The sequence below is a fragment of the Carcharhinus amblyrhynchos genome, chromosome 17 (assembly GCF_965287045.1).
Source record: "Carcharhinus amblyrhynchos chromosome 17, sCarAmb.v2.hapA, whole genome shotgun sequence".
Classification (NCBI taxonomy): Eukaryota; Metazoa; Chordata; class Chondrichthyes; order Carcharhiniformes; family Carcharhinidae; genus Carcharhinus; species Carcharhinus amblyrhynchos.
The window spans coordinates 27,536,925-27,558,711 of NC_137340.1; the positions used below are offsets into that span (position 1 = coordinate 27,536,925).

The window sequence follows — 21,787 nt, forward strand, 5'->3', positions numbered from 1 at the left end:
AGGCTGTGGCTAGCAGCGTGGATGAAACCATTGAAGATGGTACCCTCGTATTTAATCCTCCTCCTCACATCCCGCTACCTCTCACCCGGCACTCTCTGATTTACAGGCTGCAGCTGGTGTAAGCATTCACCTTCTGCATTTCCCACATCCCTGTACCATAACCCTATCCAGGCCTTTCTCCTTTCAAATGCCCTAGAAATGCAACCTGGCCCGGCAATGGAGGAGTGCCTGTAAGGCAGGGATGGTCAAGACAGCACTGAGATTTAATTTTACACTCACAGCCTCCAATTCAGATATGCCAATATGGCAGCAAAATTTAGAGGATAGATTAAAGGTGTAATCTTTACAGAGTGAGATACTGGGCATGAGTGCACCCAGAGTAGGGGCCAGGGTAGTAAAGGTGCCAGTTCACTGGAGAGTCAAGTCACATGTTCCACTTGGAGAACTTGGACTTCAGAGCGGCAGCAGGCAGAAGAAAAATGCTGATAGGGCGACACAAGAAAATGCATAGTGCATTGAGAGACCTGAAGTTAATGTCAAGGAGCATGGAAGAGTTAAGCAACAACTTGGTACAGGGACTTTCAGGGAACTGGGAATCCATCCTTTCCAGCACTGAAATGGCGACCAACTTCATGCACACACATTGAAAGCCAACCGTTTAGCAACATCTGAAGGCCAACATCACACTTTCCACCATGGCACAAGTAGCAGCCGTGCAATGTTTGAGTGCTACAGTTGAAAGGTCAGGCAGTGCCATCACAGCTGTGGCCTAATGTGTGCATTAATTCACTAATCCGCCCCCCAGCATGTTACACAATGCCTCTTTGGGCAGCAAGGACTCAACCCTGGAATACCTGGATAATAAAGACACCTATGTCAGCTATTTATTGACTACATCTCAGCCTTCAACACCATTATTCCCATGAAACTAATCTCCAAACTCCGTGACATATGGTTGGGCTCCTCCTTCTGTGACTAGATCCTGAACTTCCTAACCCACAGACCACAATCAATAAGGATGGGCAACAACACCTCCTCCACGATCATCCTCAACACCAGTGCCCCACAAGACTGTGTCCTCAGCTCCTTACTACACTCCTTATACATCTATGACTGTGTGGCCAAATTCTCCTCCAACTGGATTTTCAAGTTTGCTGATGACAGCACTGTAGTGGGTCGGATCTCAAACAATGACAAGATGGAGTACAGGGAAGACATAGAGTATCTGGTGAACTGGTGTGACGACAGTAATCTCTCCCTCAACGTCAACAATATGAAGGAGATAGTCATCAACTTCAGGAAGCATAGTGGAGGGCTACATCAATGGGGATGAAGTAGAAATGGTGAAGAGCTTCAAAGTTTTAAGTGTCCAGGTCACCAACAACTTGTCTTACTCCCTCCACGCCAATGCTATCATTAAGGAAGCCCACCAACACCTCAGGAGGCTAAAGAAATTTGACATGTCCACTATGACTCTCACCAGCTTTTACAGGTGCACCATGGAAAGCATTCTTTCTGGTTGCAGCTCAGCTTGGTATGGCTACTGCTCTGTCCAAGACCACAAGAAACTACAAAAGGTCGTGAATGAAGCCCAGTCCATCAGTTAAACCAACTCCCACCCCTTGACGCTGTCTGCACTTCCCGCTGCCTTGAAAAAGCAGCCAGCATAATAAAGGACCTCACGCACTCCGGACATTCTGTCTTCTATCTTCTTCCCTCGGGCAAAAGATACAAAAGTCTGAGGACCCGAACCTACCAACTCAAGAGCATCTTCTTTGCTGCCATCACACTTTTGAATGGGTCTACTTCACATTAAGTTGACCTTTCTCTACACCCTAGCTATGACTGTAACACAACATTCTACACTCTCTCCTTTCCTTCTCTATGTATGGTATGCTTTGTCTGTATAGTGTGCAAGAAACAATACTTTACATACTAATATACGTGACATAAATCAAATCAAGCATCATCAATATGGCATTTGGTGCAAATTGCCCCACAGTGTATGTCCATACCCCAGATGTTTTCGATCTCAATGGGCACATGTAGCAACCAAAGTTTGGGTGCTAATAGACTCCATTTCTCAGACATCTATCTTCTTTTGAACTTAATTTTTCATTATTTTCTGTATTCCCGTTTTCCTGTCGCGCTGTATTAGCCACATAGATAGATGAAAGCTGCAGGCATCTCCAAGAACTCTGCTAATGCCATTCTTTCATTGATTGGCCAAGAGAACTGGAAGAATCACCAATTTTCTGTTCTTAATCAAGACAAAGTATCTGGGAATATATCAAAGCCTGCTCCCCGCAGGAACACTTTTAAGTATTAGTTAAGACCAGCAATCATCTTGGCTCTCTGAGCCAAGAAACTGAGAGTCTAACATGTTGTTGGCAATTCTCCCACAATATGGATGTTTCTGCACTTATTGTGTGATAGGAACAACTGGTAGTTCACACTTGAACAAGATTACTTGTACACTAAATAAGGATGTTATTATCCCTCTGAAAAACACTCTGCCTCTTCTTTCTCCATAAAATCCATTAAGCTTTCGATCACCCACCCTAACATCTCCTTACATGGCTTAGTGTAACACTTTGCCTAATAACCCTCCTCTGCAGTGCCTTGCCTTGTTTTTACTATGTTAGTGGAGCTGCATTCATGTAAGTTGTTGTTTATTTTGTCCTGAAATACTACTTTGGTTACATCAATCGGTGATATTCTCGGTTGATATTGTTGCTCATGTTTACTGAAACTCTAAACTCTAAAACCATGCTCGCCTTGTCTTTTACAGGTCGCGTCGGCCAAGCTGTTGCTGTTCGAGCCAAAATCTTTGGGTTTAATATAATATTTTACGATCCATATTTGCCTGATGGTATTGAGAGGTCACTAGGCGTTCAGCGAGTTTATACCCTGCAGGATCTGCTGTACCAGAGTGACTGTGTGTCATTGCACTGCAACCTGAATGAACACAACCACCATCTTATTAATGACTTCACCATCAAACAGGTAAAAACATTGTTAGTCAGAACACTTACTTGGAACGTAGGAGAATGAGGGGTGACTTGGATTTTGGGGTGGCACAATGGCACAGTGGTTAGCGTTGCTGCCTCACAGCTCCAGGGACCTGAGCTTGATGACTGTCTATGTAGAGTTTGAATGTTCTCCCTGTGTCTACGTAGGTTCTTCCGTGTGCTCTAGTCTCCTCCCACAGTCCAAAGATCTGTGGGTTAGGTGCATTGGCCATGCTAAATCCAGGATGCGTAGGTTAGAGGGATTGGCAGTGTAAATATGTAAGATTGCAGGGATATGTCCTGGGCAGGATTGTTGTCAATGCAGACTTGATGGGCTGCATGGCCTCCTTCTGCACTGTAGGGATTCTATGATTCCAGGGACTTATTGATGCGTATAAAATCATGAGGGGCATAGATAGAATGAATACATAGTCTTTTCCCCAGGGTAGTGGAATTGAAAACTAGAGAGCATAGGTTTAAGTGAGAGGGGAATGATTGGAAAGGAACCTGAAGGGCAGCTTCTACATGCAGAGAAAGTGGTTGAGGCAGGTACAATAGCAACATTTATAAAGCATTTGGATAGATATAAGGATGGGAAAGGATTAGAGAGATATGGGCTGAAATGGGCAGTTGGGACTAGCTGGGAGGGCACCATGATTGGCATGGACCGGTTGGGTCAAAGAGTCTGTTTCAGTGCTTTATGACCCTGTGTATTTCAGTGTTCCTTGATTGTTTAATTCTGTTTCTAATTGACATATAATGCAATATCAATAGGGGTAAGGTAGGATCCCCTATTCGACATACACAATGATCGCAGCTAAAACTGGTGGTGCTGATACCCCTTGCCCTGCCTCTGGTCTTTTCCACCAATCAGTGGCCGAAACATGAGTGTAACCCAGGACGTGCAAAAGGAAATACTGATGCTGATGTTTTACAATTACTCTGTTGTACCGTTTTTGATGTTTGATGTATAAGAACAAAGACTGTAGGCCGGGATTTTACACTCCCGCTTGCGTCAGGCAGGAATGCCGATGGGAACACAAAATCTCGCAAGAGGTCCAAATCGCATTGTGTATCCGTGGAACGCCCTGTTGCGATTGTCCCTGTTCCCATAACGGCAGAGATGGACTTTCCCTTTTGGAGGGGCTCATGCTCTGCTTCCAGGCCAAGATCTCTGCCATGATGTCATGCCTCACTCCTCCAGTAACATAGTGCTCCATCCCTGGTCATGTCAAGCTACGCCCACCAGTGATGTCAAGCCCCACCTCAAATGGCATCAAGCCCTGCACCCAGGTGTCATCATTGCCCTCCTGACTATGTCCAAAATCAGTTCAATGCAACACACAAAAATATACAGACAAGTGCACAAATCACTGCTTTAATATTTTTTAACTTAAGAAAGCAAGCTTGTAAATTATGAATTCACATCTATAATACAAGCTTCAGGAACCCAAAAAAGTACAAGTATACAAGTACACAAATCAGTGCTGACTGTTACAGTGCTTTGTAACTGATGAAAGCAAGCCTGTAACTGAATAATTCAAATTCACAATGCAAGCTGTAAAAAATACCCAAATGACAAATCACTGCTTAACTGCTTTACTGCTTTTTAACTTATGAAAACAAGTCTACCTGTTCTCGGCATGATGGTGGAGCTGGTCAGTATTGTGATTTTTGTGTCTTGAGGCGAACAAACCTGGAACTGGCCTTTGAGCAGCGAGATGGAGAAATCAGTCAATGATATGACTGCAGCACAGGACAATGCAAGACAGAATGAGCCAGAAAAAGTCCAGTGCAGGAGCAAATATTCCATCAAGTGGAATCCAGTGAGTCCAAGTCCAATATCAGTGGCTTTGCTGGCAACTGTCTGGCAGGATTCCATTCTTTGTCCAAAAGAGACTTTCTGAAGGCCAGTATTAAGAGCGATAGGGGATAGCAGTTACTCGCTGGTTATAACCGTCTACATGTGACAGCCGTGATATCAGAACAGCAAATCATGGTCTGATTTGAACAACAGAATTTAAACAGAATATGGAAATGGGACATATTTTAAAGAATTTCTTGCTTCATCCCTTGCTGACATGGCAATTTAGATAACAACTTCTGCTATTTTCTTCACATAATCATCAATGACACCACCATAGGTAAAATCTTATAAAGATGCAGCATTTCAAAGAGCAGTATTACCAATTTGTCCAACATTCCTGACTCATCATACTTCACAGATCATTTTTAACACTTTCTAAAACATGAGAACTTTCACTGGAAACATTTGTGACAAGTACTGTTAAAATATTTTCAGAATGGTTTCTACATTTGGAAAGATCATCCACAAACCATCACATACAAGTCTGCATAAATCAGTTGGTGATCTCAAAATATAGAGCTCATCATTATTGATGAAATTAATGATTTGTTTCATCTTCATAAAGATTTGTGTCTATGTTCTCCCAATAGAATTCAGTTTTTTTTTTAACCACAGCAGCAATCTCATCCAAGTTTCTGCCAAAAAGCACGGAAAATAATTCAACAGTTTTAGAGATTCACTTCTACTCTGCAATTGCACAATTATCATGTCACAAATAACACTGACAGCCTCCATGACGATCTTCTCGATCCCTTTTAAAGTGATTTCATTGTCCCTTATTTCAGCAAAAAAATAACTTCCTGCGTCTTCTACGATTCTCATCATCAGAGGGATCTGTATTCCATGTTAATGTTTACTTCCATTGAAATTTAGTCATTTTGGACTTCTATAATAAAACTTCTAACTGAGGCTAACAATTTTGAAGCAGTCAGTGGAGTTGTATCAACATTTTGCAGCAATTTGCTGACAGCATTGATTCTTTCAAGTATATAGTTCCACATCACTTTAAAAACTGCAATGTTGTACCTTCTCTGCTGAAGATTTTGCTTCAGCTTTCACATGTGGTTTCTCTGAATTTGATGTGGCTGTGTTATAAATGTTCCTTTACTTCAATAATATTCAGTTGTAAATCCAAAACAGCATCTGTATGAGGGGACCTCCTGGTGTCACAGTCTTTTGACTGTCAAATCTTTCTCATGTGCCTGCTCTGAGCATGATTGCAGCATGTTCCATGGATGCATGGAATATGCTGAAATATTCCCCCATCCCTTACGTTATGCACTCATGTTGGCATGAGGATACGCCAGTGTGAATTTCAGTTGGTCTTCTGTGGTGTAAACATGTCGGAGCTGGAGAAGCTCAGCTGAGTGCATCACTTGGGGAGAGGGCCATGCCCAGGCATTCCCTGGCTCTGCCCCTTGGCTCTGCCCCTTGTCACTACTCCACCAACTACAATACTCTGCAGAAAAATGTAAAACTTCCACCCTCAGTTTATGAAGTGCTTTCTTTTCGTGACTGCCAGATGTCTCAAAGCACTTTATAGCCAATGAAACATTTTTGAAATGTACTCACTGTTATCATGTAGGAAACACAGCAGCCAATTTTCACACAGCAAACTTCCACAACCAGCAATGTATTGATCTGCAGATAACCTGTTCTTGTAATTTTGGTTGAAGGATAAATATTGGCCAAGGCATCGAGCATAACTCCCCCGCTCTTCTTCGAAGTAATACCATGGGATCTGTTACATCCACGCGAGCAGGCAGATGGGGCCTCAGGTTAACTAACATCCCATCCAAAAGACAGCCCCTCCAACAACGCAGTAGTCCCTTAGTAATGTTTTGGAGTATCAACCTTGATTTGCGTACTCAAGCCCCGGAGTGGGTTTTGATCCTTGTCATTCAGCAATCTGACTGCAATAAGTGAGTCACAGCTGACATTGTTAGCAATGTTGGGTGGGAAGCCCAATGTTTGAGTATATCGTGGTATCTGTGCTCCAGTTTGATGTGGAAGAACATGGCAATAACGGAGTGACAAGTTTCTAATCCTGATTGGATCATTGCTAGTACAGGAGGCTGTCAGACTGATGCTTGGCTTCAGGGCTGGAGGTCAGATCAGCAAATCAGGCATTTTGACTGCCCGAGTTTGAGAATGACATTCAAACTCCGCAATCTGCATGCCAGACAATGGGTTGGGAACCAAGGAGAGAAACACCTTTCAAAATAATGATCGGGGGGAGATAAATTATTTACAGAGCCAGCAGTATGTGCGTGCACATGTCATTTTGCATCCCTTAGAGTTTCTGTTGTCCTTTATTTTTATGACCTTCTGATAATTTTTTTTAATGGCTGCTGTATTTGAATAGACGAAAAACGAAATAGCAAGAGAGCATATTTATTATGAGAACGTGAGGACGTTTCTGAAAGAAATGGCGGAGGTGATAGTGGATGCCTTGGTGGTTATTTTCCAGACGTCGCTGGATTCCGGGGAAGTGCCGGAAGATGGGAAAACGGCTAATGTTACGCCGTTGTTTAAGAAGGGTGCCAGGCAAAAGGCAGGGAATTATAGGCCGGTTAGTTTAACGTCTGTTGTAGGTAAAATGTTAGAATCCGTCATTAAGGAGGAAATAGCGAGGCATCTTGAGGGGAATTGCTTGATAGAGCAGACGCAGCACGGTTTCGTTAAGGGGAAGTCGTGTCTGACAAATTTACTGGAGTTGTATGAGGATGTGCCTAGGGCGGTGGATAGAGGAGAGCCGTTGGATGTGGTCTTTCTTGATTTTCAGAAGGCGTTTGACAAGGTACCTCACAAGAGGTTATTGCAGAAGGTAAGGGGACATGGAGTTGGGGGTAGGGTGTTAGCGTGGATAGAGGATTGGTTGTCAAATAGGAGGCAGAGAGTGGGGGTCAATGGGTGCTATTCGGATTGGCGGTTGGTGACTAGTGGAGTGCCCCAGGGGTCGGTGCTGGGGCCTCAGCTATTTACCATTTATATAGATGATCTGGAGGAGGGAACCGAGTGTATGGTGTCGAAATTTGCTGATGACACCAAGATTGGTGGAATGGCAAATTGTGCAGAGGGTGTGGAGAGTCTACAGAAGGATCTAGATAGGCTGGGCAAATGGGCCAGGAAATGGCAAATGGAATTTAATGTTGGCAAGTGTGAGGTGGTCCACCTTGGTAGGAATAATGGTAGGAAGGATTATTACTTACGTGGCGAAAAACTGCAGCAGGCGACGGTGCAGAGGGACCTCGGGGTCCTTGTGCATGAGTCGCAAAAACCCAGCTTGCAGGTGCAGCAGGTGGTCAGGAAGGCGAATGGGATGCTGGCCTTCATAGCGAGGGGGATTGAATATAAAAGTAGGGAGGTCTTGCTGCAGCTGTATAGGGCATTGGTGAGACCGCAGCTGGAGTACTGTGTGCAGTTTTGGTCGCCGTACTTACACAAGGATATTTTGGCCTTGGAGGGAGTGCAGAGGAGGTTTACTAGGCTGATGCCGCAGTTGAGGGGGTTGAGCTATGAGGAGAGGCTGAATAAATTAGACTTGTACTCGTTAGAGTTTAGAAGAATGAGGGGAGATCTCATTGAGACGTATAAGATGATGAATGGGATGGATAGGATAGAGGTGGAGAGACTCTTCCCGCTCAGAAAGGACAGTAGGACTAGGGGGCACAGCCTCAAGATAAAGGGGGGGGGCGGTTTAACATAGAACATTACAGCGCAGAACAGGCCCTTCGGCCCACGATGTTGCGCCGACCAGTTACAAAACAATGACCCACTAACCTAAACCAATCCCTTTTCGTCCATAAACCTATCCACGGATCTCTTAAACGCCCCCAAACTAGGCGCATTTACAACTGCAGCAGGCAGGGCATTCCAATCCCTCACCACCCTCTGGGTAAAGAACCTACCCCGACATCTGTCCTATAACTACCCACCCTTAATTTAAAGCCATGCCCCCTCGTGCTAGATTTCTCCATCAGAGGAAAAAGGCTATCACTATCCACTCTATCCCTAGTTAGAACGGAGTTGAGGAAGAACTTCTTCACTCAAAGGGTGGTGAATCTCTGGAATTCTCTGCCCGTTGAAGTGGTGGAGGCTACCTCGCTAAACATTTTTAAGACGCGGGTTGATGGGTTTTTGATAAGCGAGGGGATTAAGGGTTATGGGGAGAGGGCGGGAATGTAGAACTGAGCCACGACAGATCAGCCATGATCTTATTGAATGGCGGGGCAGGCTCGAAGGGCTAGATGGCCTACTCCTGCTCCTATTTCTTATGTAAGAGTTAGAAGCAAGAGTAGGCCATTTGGCCCCTTGAGCCTGCTCCACTACTCAATTAAATCATGGCTAATCTTATTATAGCTGTAACTCCACTTCCCTACCCGTACCAGACCTCTCTCACGCATGCGCACTACTCAGTGATTCTGTCTGCCTTGTTCTCTGGAATAGATGATATCAAAGATTAACAAACCTCAGAGAGATTAAATTTCTCCTTACCTCAGTCTTAAATGATGGAGACCCCATATTTTGAAATGAGGATTCTCCAATCTCGCCTGTGGCTGTGATTGTCCAGTCCCGTTGCTGTGAATGGAGATTTGGCTGAGCCCCAAATTCTCCATTCTCGCTGGCAGCAACATTGAAGCATTTCAGCTAGTGTCTCCAGGTTCTAGATACTGCAATCAGGTTACTTTTTGTTCCTCTAAATTCAACGTAGTAAACGTTCTCTGAACTGTCTCCACTGCAAGTAAATCCTTGCTTAAATAAAGCGACCAGTTGTATGCATAAAGCATTCATAAAGCATAAAATGCTGTGATATTAAGAAAAATGTGCTGCTGTGGGCTTGTTTCATTAGAATGATGGAGACAGTGCACAGATTCTAGATGGTATCTATACTGCACTGATTAAGAAGGGATTCAAAACTTTATAAATCCTGGTTGCCAACTTGTTGATCACTGTTGTAGTTGTTGCCACTCCAAAGTTCTGGCTATGTTATTCATAAATAGCAATGTTGTTTTGTATATACCATTTCAGAATGAGTTATGTTTGTCTCGCACTTAACCCCAGCCTTAGCATATCTCCCATCTGATGATTTGCTTCTGACATGTAGCCGCATTTCTTTAAGCAATTTAAGCAACAACGGATTATTACTTTCTTTGTCTCATGTTATCCATATTTTCCTCCAGATGATAGTAACTAGTGCTGCATATAGTTTAATTGCTCAGATGGTAATTGGACATACCTATGATCAGCGCTCCTTCCACTCACATTGTCGGCCACTTCAGGTCTTGAACAGCAGGTTAGGTGTAAGGATTCGCATTCTAATCAGTAATCTCTAAACTGTCTGTGCTTTATATGCTCTGTCTGAGACCAGAACTCTCCATTCACCTGACGAAGGGGCTAACCCCGAAAGCTTGTGAGTCTATTATCAAATAAATCGGTTGGACTAAAACCTGGTGTTGTCAGACTTTTTACTGAATTGGACATAGCCAGCCTGCACAAACACTTTGATCCCATCTGCATATCAGTTTTCTAGCAAGAGTTATCAGGCAGTGAGAAAGATGCCCTGCCTCTTCCTCCTCCTCCTTCCATTGAGCGTGCAGCACTATACATTGAATTAGTTTAACTTCACGGAGCTGACTTGTTTCTTGAGTTATAGTTTCAATCAGTTTCACAATAGGTAAGACAGGAACTATCGTAAGTCTAGCATTTGATGGGATTTTTGCTCAGTACTTCTGTTTGTATGAAACCAAGTCCACTTTGTTAGTCAGTCTGATCTGAAAGCTCACTCCAAAGTGACTGCAGTAGCACAATGTTCAGAGCGAGAACAAAGCAGTGTCTGTAATTTAAACCGGCTGAGGTTGGGTAGGGTTGCTGCATAGTGAGATTCTCCTACAATGACTTTGTTGCACAATGAGCTAAACTTAGGCAGCTATTTTAATTGAGCGTATGAAGTTAAAGCATAAGGACAGCCTTACATCAAATATGACAGAATCTTCTGCTAAAGTCACCTGTCTGAAACATTCCTCCTGTGGGGTCTTGGTTTCTTTTTGTACTAAACTGTGGTTCAATTGACTTCTTTATTTTAGCATTGTTAGACAATCTTCATGGCATTGTTGAACTTGTCCTGGGAGATATTATGTTTAGCGCAGAGTATCTGCAGATACTCTGTAGAAAATAGTGCGATTCAGCCCTTTGGACTGAACTCTTTCTTTCCTGCTTGATTCCCAGATGAGGCAGGGAGCATTTTTGGTGAACACCGCTCGAGGAGGATTGGTCGACGAGAAGGCTTTAGCTCAGGGTCTGAAAGAGGGAAGAATACGAGGCGCTGCCCTAGATGTTCACGAGAGTGAGCCCTTCAGGTAAGATTTAACAAACTCAGATCTGAGGATATTCATCCAGAAGGTACAGTATGACAGTGCCTCAGAGGGTATCAGGAACTGTAATCCTAAGGAGCCCTGCACTAACGTGAGATCCTGAGGTGCTTGTAAAAATTACATCATGGTGGCAACAGGCAAAGTCTGCAAAAAAAACAGAAGTGATCGATATGACATTTTTAAAAAATGGTAACGAGCAAATGGATTATACACGGTGAACCAGCCTAGTGGCACAGATGAGCTACATTGGTGTTTTGCTCTTGTAGTTTATAGTATAGTCTGGCTGCTGTGCAGAGGGATCTGGGCTTCCTTATACACGAATCCCAAAGATTTAGGATGTAAGCAAATGGAATGTTGGCCTTTATTGAAAGGGGGCTTGAGTATAAAACCAGGGAAGTCTTGTTACATTGTACAGGACATCAGTAAGACCACACCTCGAGTACTGTATACAGTTTTGGTCTCCTTTCCTCAGGAGGGATATACTTGCACTTGAAGCGGTTGAGAGAATGTTCATGAGGCTGATTCCTGGGATGAGAATGTTGTCTTATGAGGAAAGGTTGAGCAGGGTAGGAATATATTTACTGGTGTTTTGAAGAATAAATGCTGGTCTTGTTGAAACGTGTAAGGTTCTAAAAGGGGGCAGGGTGGATTGATAGTGTAAATGTTGGGAGAATCTAAACTTTTGCAAGCATGGGATTGCTCCTATATAGAAGCAACACTTTCCACTAACTGGGTGCTGCAGTCAAGGCAAAAAGCCATTCTAGCTACCATGCAAATGAGTTGTGTATATGAATTTCAATGCTGTGCAGTACCTAACATGTGGGCCATATATCCCAAGGACAGGTGGATCATATCAAAGTATGTGTCTTTGGCTGTTCTCAATAGACAGTGTGTGTCTGGCCATACTTAACCAGCTCATGCTTGCAAAACTCAGAATATAATGTTCGATGTGATTCCATGTTGGACAGCCCTTGTTGAATATTTCTGAGTGTGCTAAGAATTAGACCAACAATCAATGTAAGATTATCAGTCTGGCTTGCAATGTGGCTCATTATGCTTGCTAAAAGCTACACGTACTCATGTGCAGGAACCTTGTAATGCCCTAACTATGTTAGGGGTTGTGGGTTTTAAACAAAAAGAAAAAGATCTGGTTTGCACATGTAGATTCAGTGTAACACACAACAGGTTTATTGAAAGAGATGTTGCCTCCACAGAACAGACTCTGAAACTAAACATCAGCCTGTGAAACACCCCAAATGACATCACCATCAAATCATGTGACTGGCTCTTAAAGCAAACATGCAACTACTTAAATATATACAAACCTATCTTCTGCAGGCAAAGGGAATATGTCCAGGCATTGAGCCTTTTTTTTGAATGAAACAAAAGCTTGGGAGACAATAGTCACCTGGCGCATTTTCCAAGGCAAAGCATGGACCAATCACAGTCAACTTGCCAACCAATCAGCACCCTTTTTTATGCTGTATATATTGTTGCTCCTTTGAGATTTGGCATTTTGTATCTGTCCTGATAAATGCAGGACGAACAGCTTTGACAGCATGTCTTTTTAGCAATAGTCAAATTCTGTGTCATCAAACAAATATTTGTAAAATATTCAATTCCACTGATTGCAGCAGCATTGAATCTTGGCCAGGAATGATACAATCCATCTGCACCATCATCCCATTATCAGTTTCCAGCCATGTTTTTTATATTATGCCAGAGGTGATAGCGATGACTAACTTCACCTGAAAGTGAAGCTGTGAGGTCAGTCAGCCCTTATTGGTTCATACAGATTGATTGTGTGAGCCTCCAGCAGTATTTTCTCTCTTTTTCTGACATTTTGTACTACAAATCTAATCAAGGTTTTAAGGTATAATCTGCACTATAACATAATCAAATCAGTTTTGTGTTGTATTCTGACCTATCCCCGCAGCTTCAGTGATACCTAAATATCACTTCATATACATCAAGGATGTTCCAGAAAACCGAGCACAAATCATTTTGTCAATTTACAGAATTCTGTTCACCGGGGAGCAGAGCAAACATGAAGGAAATTAACTTTTTTACTGTATGCATGTTGTGACAGCCCTTCGTTGTGGACTGTTTCAATGCATGCTGACCTGCATTGCCCATCTGAAGAGGCTCAGTGAATGAGCTCAACTAACCTGGAAGAAACCTGGTGTCTCACCACAGTTCAGCATCAGTCTGGCGACCTGCAGAAACCTATTTCACGCCTCGGTTGAATCACATGACCGTGCAGATACAGAAACTTGTTCACCTCTCAGGTTACTAAAACAGTGGTAAGTTAGTCATGTCTATGCCGAAATAGTGAGGTTAAGGTTGCAGAAGACTCACCTAGTTGCAGAAAGCCACACAACTAAAACCCCCAAAATAGGCTTATGTTTTCTAAACACAACAACAAGCTGGAAAGGTGCTTGCTCTTTTTACTATGTACTGAACGACAGCAGTGATTATGGGCTAGGTGTTAGCGCATGGAGGAGCGGGGGTTGCGCTGCATCGGCAACGGGAAACCTGGAAGTCTTGAAGTCATGTTTTTTTGTTCTGTAGGTTTCCCACCCACAGCCAGCCTGATCGGCCAAGTGGGCGGCCTGACCGTCTGAGCGGGCAGCCTGGCCAGCTAAGCGGGCGGCCTGGCTAACTGACCGCTGGCCAGATGGGAAATTCTACAGCACAAGACTGTAGAAAGGCTGGGCTGCGAGTAGGCAGGTTTGGTGGAGATTGTGGAGGGGAGAATAAATGTGATGTTGAATGAAAGAGGGGGGACCAATTGTGGTTGGGTGAGTTTAGGCGAGGAAGCAGTTGGTGGCTGAGTGGGTCGGAGGGTATCTGGACATGGTGGGTGTCGTAAGCTGACAGATTGTGGGAGAGGTGGGTGGTAACTGGGTTGTTTGTTAAAGGAAGTTCTTCGTGACCCACAACTAAAGGCACCAAACTCAAGGATTCTGTCTCTTTGCTCCAATTTGACAGGTTTCCTGAGGCCTAGCAAATCCAGGCACCTTAAAGGTGCTTAAAAAGAGAACCTTTGTCAAAAGGAAGGCAAAATAATAAATAACCTCCCCATCTCCTGCAATAGTCCACCCCTTGTCCTATCTCTGTTAATGCCAGAAATGGGTGAATTGGGTGATGTTTTGGCTTTCTAACTTTCTAACCTCCCACCCAAATCCTAACCCACCCATTTTTGAAATCCCTTGTTAGATTTTGAAAATACTAAACTGGCTATAAAGTACGTTGTGATGTATTGAAGTTGTGGAAGGTGCTATATAAATGCATGTTTTTTCTCTCCCTCAATATTGAGGGTCTGAAGAACCTAACCGCAGTATGAACACTCATAAATTCATTTAGCAAAAGGACCCCAAACAAATATCAAGCCTCTAATGTGCATATATTGTTTAAATTGAAATTTATTTATTAGTGTCACAAGTAGGTTTACATTAACACTGCAATGAAGTTACTGTAAAAAGGACCAAAAGCCAGTTTCAGGTGACCTGGGTGCTGATCTGCTTAACCAACATAATAGGTGGAATACTTAGAGCGTGGATTGAGCGTGCAAATGTCACTTGCTATATTGGTCCCTTAGGTATCTGTTTTATATTTGCAAAATGCACAAAATGTGATAAAATTCCTAGGCCAAGCAATCTTACAGTTTTTTCCAAAGCCATTTCCAACGTAGGCGGTTAGCACAAGCACCAAATGCTTGGTGTGGTCTGGGCTCAGTGCTGGAGATATACAGGAGAAACCAGTCCCGCAACCACCCAGCATTCAGGAGAAGAATTGGACAGTACCTTGATGTGAAATGTGGATCCCTATCTGGTTTATTTAGGCTAGTGACCTTTACTTGGTAACGTACTGTTGGAATGTAGTTTTCAGGGAGACCATAAGAGAAACTTTATTAACAAGGATGGAAGAAAAAGAGAACACGTTGAGGGAAGGAGAGAGGGAGAAAATGTAATGTTGTATGTTGACAAATGGAGTGACATCCTGTTTGAGAGAAAAGGAAAGACACCCTTAGGTGTGAGGAGAGAGAGTAACCTTTTGGTGGGAAGGAGGGAATGAGCTATTTGAATGGAGGAGGGAGCAAAATCCTTTTGGAGAAATAAAAGCAGGAGGGGGGTTGTGGGACCGACACAGTGGCACAGTGGTTAGCACTGCTGCCTCACAGTGCCAGGGACTCGGGTTCAATTTTGGCTTCAGGTCACTATGTGGAGTTTGCACGTTCTCCCTGTATCTGCGTGGGTTTCCTCCTGGTGCTTTGGTTTCCTCCCACAGTCCAAAGATGTGTGGGTTAGGTTGATTGGCCATGTTAAATTGATCCTAGTGTCGGTGGGGGGGCTAACAGGATAAGTATGTGGGGTTGTGGGAATAGGGCCTGGGTGCGTCGGTACAGATTTGATGGGCCGAATGACCTCCTTCTGCACTGTAGGATTTTATGGGAGCAATGAATATGAGGAAGAAGTGGTGATAGAAATCCAGTTAATCAAAATATGTAATATAGAGATGATACTTGAAACATTTTAATCTAAATGTTGTACTTTCTTAATCAATTCTTACAGTATTGCAAATCCAGAATTGTTACGAAAGTACTATTCGTCTTGTCCATCTATTTCTGGATTAAAAATGTTGTACCTTCTTAAAGTGTGCATATATTGTTCCCCTGGTAATTGTAAATATTCATCCTATTGGAGAGGCATTTGTTCTATTTATAAAGGGTTACAGAGATGGACGAGGGACAAAGCCATGAAGAAAAACTTTGGGTTCAGGAGTATTCTGTTGGCATTCTTAAGTGCTGCTCTTTTTGGTTCTAAGTTTAAATGTTTATTAATATCACAAATAGGCGTCCATTAACACTGCAATGAAGTTAATGTGAAAATATAGATAAAGAAAGTTAAAATTGGATAGGATTGATCTTTAGAACCTGACTACATGTGATAAAACTGAGGTTTTTTTATTTGGATAGGCAGTGTATATGGATGTAAGATTTTTATCATATTATAAATGGTAAATGAGATTTAGATTTACACTTGTGGTAGAACTGTACACTCATATTGGCAAACTGAATGAACAGTTTCCAAAAAAAATGAGCGTTATGTTTCAGATTAAGAAAGATCCTTCCTTGTGAATGTTTGTAATAAATAAGTCTTATTACTATGGCACTTCAGCTTCCTGCAACACTTAGCTATAGTTTCATGTCACCTCAGATGTCCCTGTGCTCATCTTAAAGTGGCTAGTAGTAGTGCTCAGATAGACTTGCTCTTAAATTACATTATACTGTTAACAAGAGACAACTGTTTCTATATTGTACATATGGATCTTAATGATGGCCTTAAACCTGTGTACGTATATATGTCAGCTTTTGTAAGTGGCTAAAGGTTTTAGAAAAACTCGTTTTTCTTTCTCCTGCCTCTAGCCCAGCACAGGCCTGGTTTGAATTTAATAGTGGGACAAAATCCTGGAACACTCACCCTAACAGCACTGTGGGTGTACCTACACCACATCAACTCCAGAGATTCAGGAAGGCAGCACACAACCACTTCCTCAAATTTGACAAATTTTCTCCAATTTTAACTTTCTTTATCTATATTTTCACATTAACTTCATTGCAGTGTTAATGGAAGTCTATTTGTGATATTAATAAAATAAACATTTAAACTTAGAACCAAAAAGAGCAGCACTCAAGAATGCAGATGGGCAATAAATGATGGCCTAACCAGCTATGCCCATATCGCACAAGAGAATTTTGAAAAAAGTTTTCCAGTCTGACTCACCATCCTATTATGAGGATGTATTTAACAAGCGTGCCAGCCAGGGGAGCCATTGCCAGTTAACTTTACCTGTGATTTTAAGGCAGTAATGGAGCTTCTCCCTGTTAGACATTGCATCCATAACACTCTCTAGTTCTGGTGCCCGCAGCTTTATTTCTTTAGCTGGGTTTTCACACTGAAGCAGTGCATTTCCTTAATCCTGATGAATTTGCACACATTTTGCTCCTTCCATAGTGCAAGTTCTCTGCCCTATTGCAAGTGAGCTGTGCGAATTGCTAACCTTCTTTCAATTTTCAATCGATTTTGTGAAAAGGTATAACTGCGTGCTGTAGTACCTCAGGTTTATAGTGTTATTATTCAGTCACCAAGCCTTGACAGTACGTTCACTGTATTGTGCTTTCCTTATAAAACAGTCAATCATACAAAGCTTTCAAACAAGAGGAATGGACAGTTATCCATGTTACAGGCAGACACAGAATGACCATCACTACGAGAAAAGTTCCAACTTCAAGCTGATTTGTGACAAAGAATATTGAGACTGAAGTGTGCCATTTAATAAGTTTTTCCACTAAGTAATTTCTATATTTCGATGGGAAAATAGTCACCGCATGTACAGGTATCACTATTAGAAATGTATGCATATTTTGTTATGTATCATAGAATCACTACTGTGCAGAACGAGGCCATTTGGCCTATCGAGCCTATACTGACAACAATTCCACCCACGCTCTATCTCCATAACGCCACTATTTACCCTACTTGTCCCCTAACACTAAGGACAATTTAGCATGGCCAATCATCTTTGGGAGGACATTGGAGCACCCAGAGGAAACCGAAGCAGACACGGGGAGAATGTGCAAATTCCACACACACAGTCACCCGAGGCTGGAATTGAACCAGGGCGCCTGGCACTGTGAGGCAACAGTGCTAACCACTGTGCGGCTGTGCTGCCCCTCAGGTTTCCACAAGATTCTAATAGAATCGCACCTTTCGCCGCTCCCAGAGTAGTGAAGAAAAACTGCTGCCTAGGTGTAGAGGGACAGGACACTGCCGCTTTCAAGAAGTAGGGAAAACTGCTAAAGACCAAACTAGATGATTTCAAGAGTTCAGTTTCTGTTCAAACAAAAGAAAACAAGGAAGTTGGAATCCTTGAGGATTTCAGGCAGAGGGAGTCATCGAGGTGATGGAATTGGTCCGGAAGACTAAGATGAGGTGAACCATTTGTTGAAGGGCACTAGGACGTGGTGCAGAGTGCTGCCCTCTGCAGGAGAGCTGAGGGTGACCTTGAGATGTTCCTTTAATGGGACACGTATGTCAGAAGCGTGCAGTAGCATAAAAATATTTTGGTTTCGTTACTTAGTTTATGTGGAACGTCCCCTCTTCTTTAGTTTGTTGTATCAGTTGTCTGTGAATAAATGTTTGAACCAAGTTGATTTTAGACTTTGATATAATAAAGTTTTTTTAAAAAGTGAGATCTTGTCCATCGGTTTATTTCTGTTGGCGTCATAAGGATTCAATTCTTCTAAAAAAGTTATCGATCTCTATAAGGATAGTTAAACAATCGTTTGATGGCGATTTAACCAAAGATTGGCATGACTGAGGAACTTGCTACCCCTGACAAGTGATTGAAGCAAATAGTATAGATGTGTTTAAGTGGAAGCTAGACTAGCATATGAGGCAGAATAAAATGGAGGGTTACAGTGATAGATTTAGATAGGAAGAGACTTGGGTCGAGCATACACAGGGTGAGCATGGTGACTAGTTGGGCTGAATGGCTTGTTTCTGTGATGTATATCCTATGTAATCTTATATAATGTGACATGCGATTAATGCATGTTTTGATACAGTAATTTAGGCATCTCATTGTATTATGGGTATTGGGGCCGCTTGCCTTCTGTAGCGCACTCCAACCAAAGAATGCAACAAGATTAAATGTTACTTCCTACAAGTAGAGTCTGCGAGAGGATTGAGCATTGTGTTAATGCTGCTGGCCATGACAACAAGCAGAGACTGCTGCTTTTAACACCATACTTGACCTGAGCAAACCCCAGGTGTCCAGCAACAATGTAGACAACTTTGATCATTCTGGTTAGGTGCGTTTGCCATATCAGCTTGTATTGTTCACTGCTTTGTCTCACTGGCTTGTTTCACGTGCAGAGTGTAGTCAGAATGAATAAAAGTTGATGTTTTTATTCCTGTGCAGTTTTACACAAGGCCCGTTGAAAGATGCTCCCAACTTGATCTGCACACCACACACATCCTGGTACAGTGAGCAGGCGTCCCTAGAGATGAGAGAAGCAGCTGCCACTGAGATTCGTAGAGCTATTACAGGTGAGACCATCTGACAGTGAGATGTAATTTAGGTGCAATTTGAGAAACTTTAACAATAATGATGCTTATCAATGTGTAATTATGAAAAGGTGTACCACTGAATATAAGTAAATATTTTCATCAATGCACTCAAAAGATTATAATTTAATATTTAAAGCATATTTAGAATTATCATTATTTTAGTCGCAGTATAGGTATGACAATTTAGGAGTAAAACAGTGGATTTGTTCGCACTACGTAATCTTTGCTGACAAGAGTAGTATTTAGTTCCATCCCTAACTGCCCTTGGGAAGGTGGTGGTGAGCTGCCTCCTTGAACCACTGCAGCCCGTGTGGTGTAGGTACACCCATAGTGCCGTTAGGGAGAGAATTCCAGGATTTTGACCCAGTGACAGTGCAAGAAACATTTCCAAGTCAGGTTGCAGATGTTCCCATGTACCAGCTGTTCTTGTTATTCCAGTGGTGGAGGCCACAGGTTTGGAAAGTGCTGCTGAAGGAGTCTTAACAAGATGCTGCAGTGTATCTAGTAGAGAGTACACACTGCTAACATTGTGCATTGGTGGCAGAGGGAGTGAATGTTTACACTTAAATTATTAGTAAATTGGTTATGTTTGACATGAATACACATGGTTGTATCTTGGTCATTCTGATATCCTTGCCCTTCCTTTGTCTTTGCTTCCCTGCGCCCCCCAGGCCGAATTCCAGACAGCTTAAGAAACTGTGTAAATAAGGATTACTTTGTTACAACAGCAGCCTGGCCAACGATGGACCAGCAAGCTGTCCACCCAGAGCTCAATGGGGCCACCTACAGGTAAGAGGATTATTTATTTGTGTATTTGAGGGAAAAATAAAATCAGATCCAATCTCCTACTAGATGCAGCTAATTTAATTTTTAATCATTTTAATTTACTTCCGAGTGCCCAGCTTCCTTGCCGTCCTTTATCGGCTTTTAAAACATTCCATTTTTGGGTGCAGATACTCTACAGCAAACATTTTACATTGACACCTAACACTAGGCTGGGGGCGTCTAGGTCTAGCTGCTTGTATTTTTTTTCTGAACAGCATTAGTACTGTGAAGCATCTCACTTTGTGACTGGGTTAGGAGATCTTGGGACTGCCTCATACTCAGGATCTGAGCTCAGACTTTTTGATAATGGTTCTCATCATTAGCATTTGTTGTAGCTGCTCTTATGGCAGAAAGCTAATTCTTCCTCCAGTGTCAGTCTTAGCGAAACAGTAACACACTTGTCTTTGAGTTAGAGACGCCATTTCTGTTGGCGATGCCATCTTTGGGGTGAGGTATTTATGATTGAGGCCTGTCTACCCATTCGGTAGTGTTATAGAGCCTTAATTTAAATATTTTCCAAGCTTTCCAGTTTAATAAGACAAACAAGGACATTAATTCAATTATTTTTTAATTTAACACTTCTAGTACCAACTCAAACATAAACAGTTGCAACTCTTTAACTGAACTTTAACTCTAAAACTGAACTTTAACTCTAAAACTGAACTTTAACTCTAAAACTGAACTTTAACTCTAAAACTGAACATCAACTTTATCTAAACATCAACTTTGACTATTTAACTGAAAATACATACTACCGAGTTTAGGAAAACCTTGGCAAAGAAATATCCTCAAATCTAGAATCTATCTCCTTCTCTGAAGCATCCTTCAGGGTACAAGTCTTCTTGCGATGGTTGGTCTCTTTGAGTTATCGCTGCCAAACTCACGTCTCTTTAGCCACAACTCTCCACTCGCTTCTGGAAGATTCTCTGTCTTCCAGCCAATGAATCAATCCAAAATCCCAATTACATCATTGGATTAGGCCAATCAAATGCAGGCAAAACAGTGGCAGTGGTCACTTCAGATTTGATCTTTCTAGGCCCCATAAGTGCATATTATTTACATTCTAATGCCCAGGTAAGGAATACTGGCTGCAAAACTCTGTCTAAAACTCATCCCTGCCAAGGACAAGCTGTTGAATCTGATGCTTTCTGTCCTTTGGCAAATTCCAGGCCATTGACCCCAAGTAATCCCAGCACAGTGAATAAACAACTCAAAGCCACTATTGCCAATATTGTTGTTAAATTATTGTTGCAGCTGTTCTTTCTCCATCCACAGTAGGATGGTCTGAGGTTGTGAACAATGATGACATTGTGTGACCCCAGTGCCACACTGTCAATATTCAGCACAGTGGACTGAAGAAATTCTCTCTTCTTTTGACAAACAAATGCCCTGCTGACTAGTAAAGATTTTAACTGCTCTGCTTAATATTGTAACTTTATTCCACAGGTGACAATGCAGTGTTCTTAGAATATTCTAGTTATGACTTTGACATTTATCACAGTGGATTTTTAACTAACACTTGAGAACAGTGTTACAAGAAGTTTAAGCCTATTTTTTATTAATTCTTGGGACATG

The 21,787-nt window shown here is 42.3% G+C and overlaps 1 protein-coding gene across 7 annotated transcripts in view; it reads left to right on the forward strand.

The window, feature by feature from the left end:
- ctbp2a (C-terminal binding protein 2a) overlaps nucleotides 1-21,787 on the forward strand; it is a 316,236-nt gene that overhangs the window by 286,952 nt on the left and 7,497 nt on the right. For all 7 annotated transcript variants that reach the window (XM_080205655.1, XM_080205657.1, XM_080205656.1 and 4 more), the window contains 4 exons: nucleotides 2,792-3,006; nucleotides 11,107-11,237; nucleotides 19,239-19,366; nucleotides 20,059-20,176. In XM_080205655.1, the coding sequence (XP_080061781.1) occupies nucleotides 2,792-3,006; nucleotides 11,107-11,237; nucleotides 19,239-19,366; nucleotides 20,059-20,176 (592 nt within the window). The remainder of the gene's footprint in view (nucleotides 1-2,791; nucleotides 3,007-11,106; nucleotides 11,238-19,238; nucleotides 19,367-20,058; nucleotides 20,177-21,787) is intronic.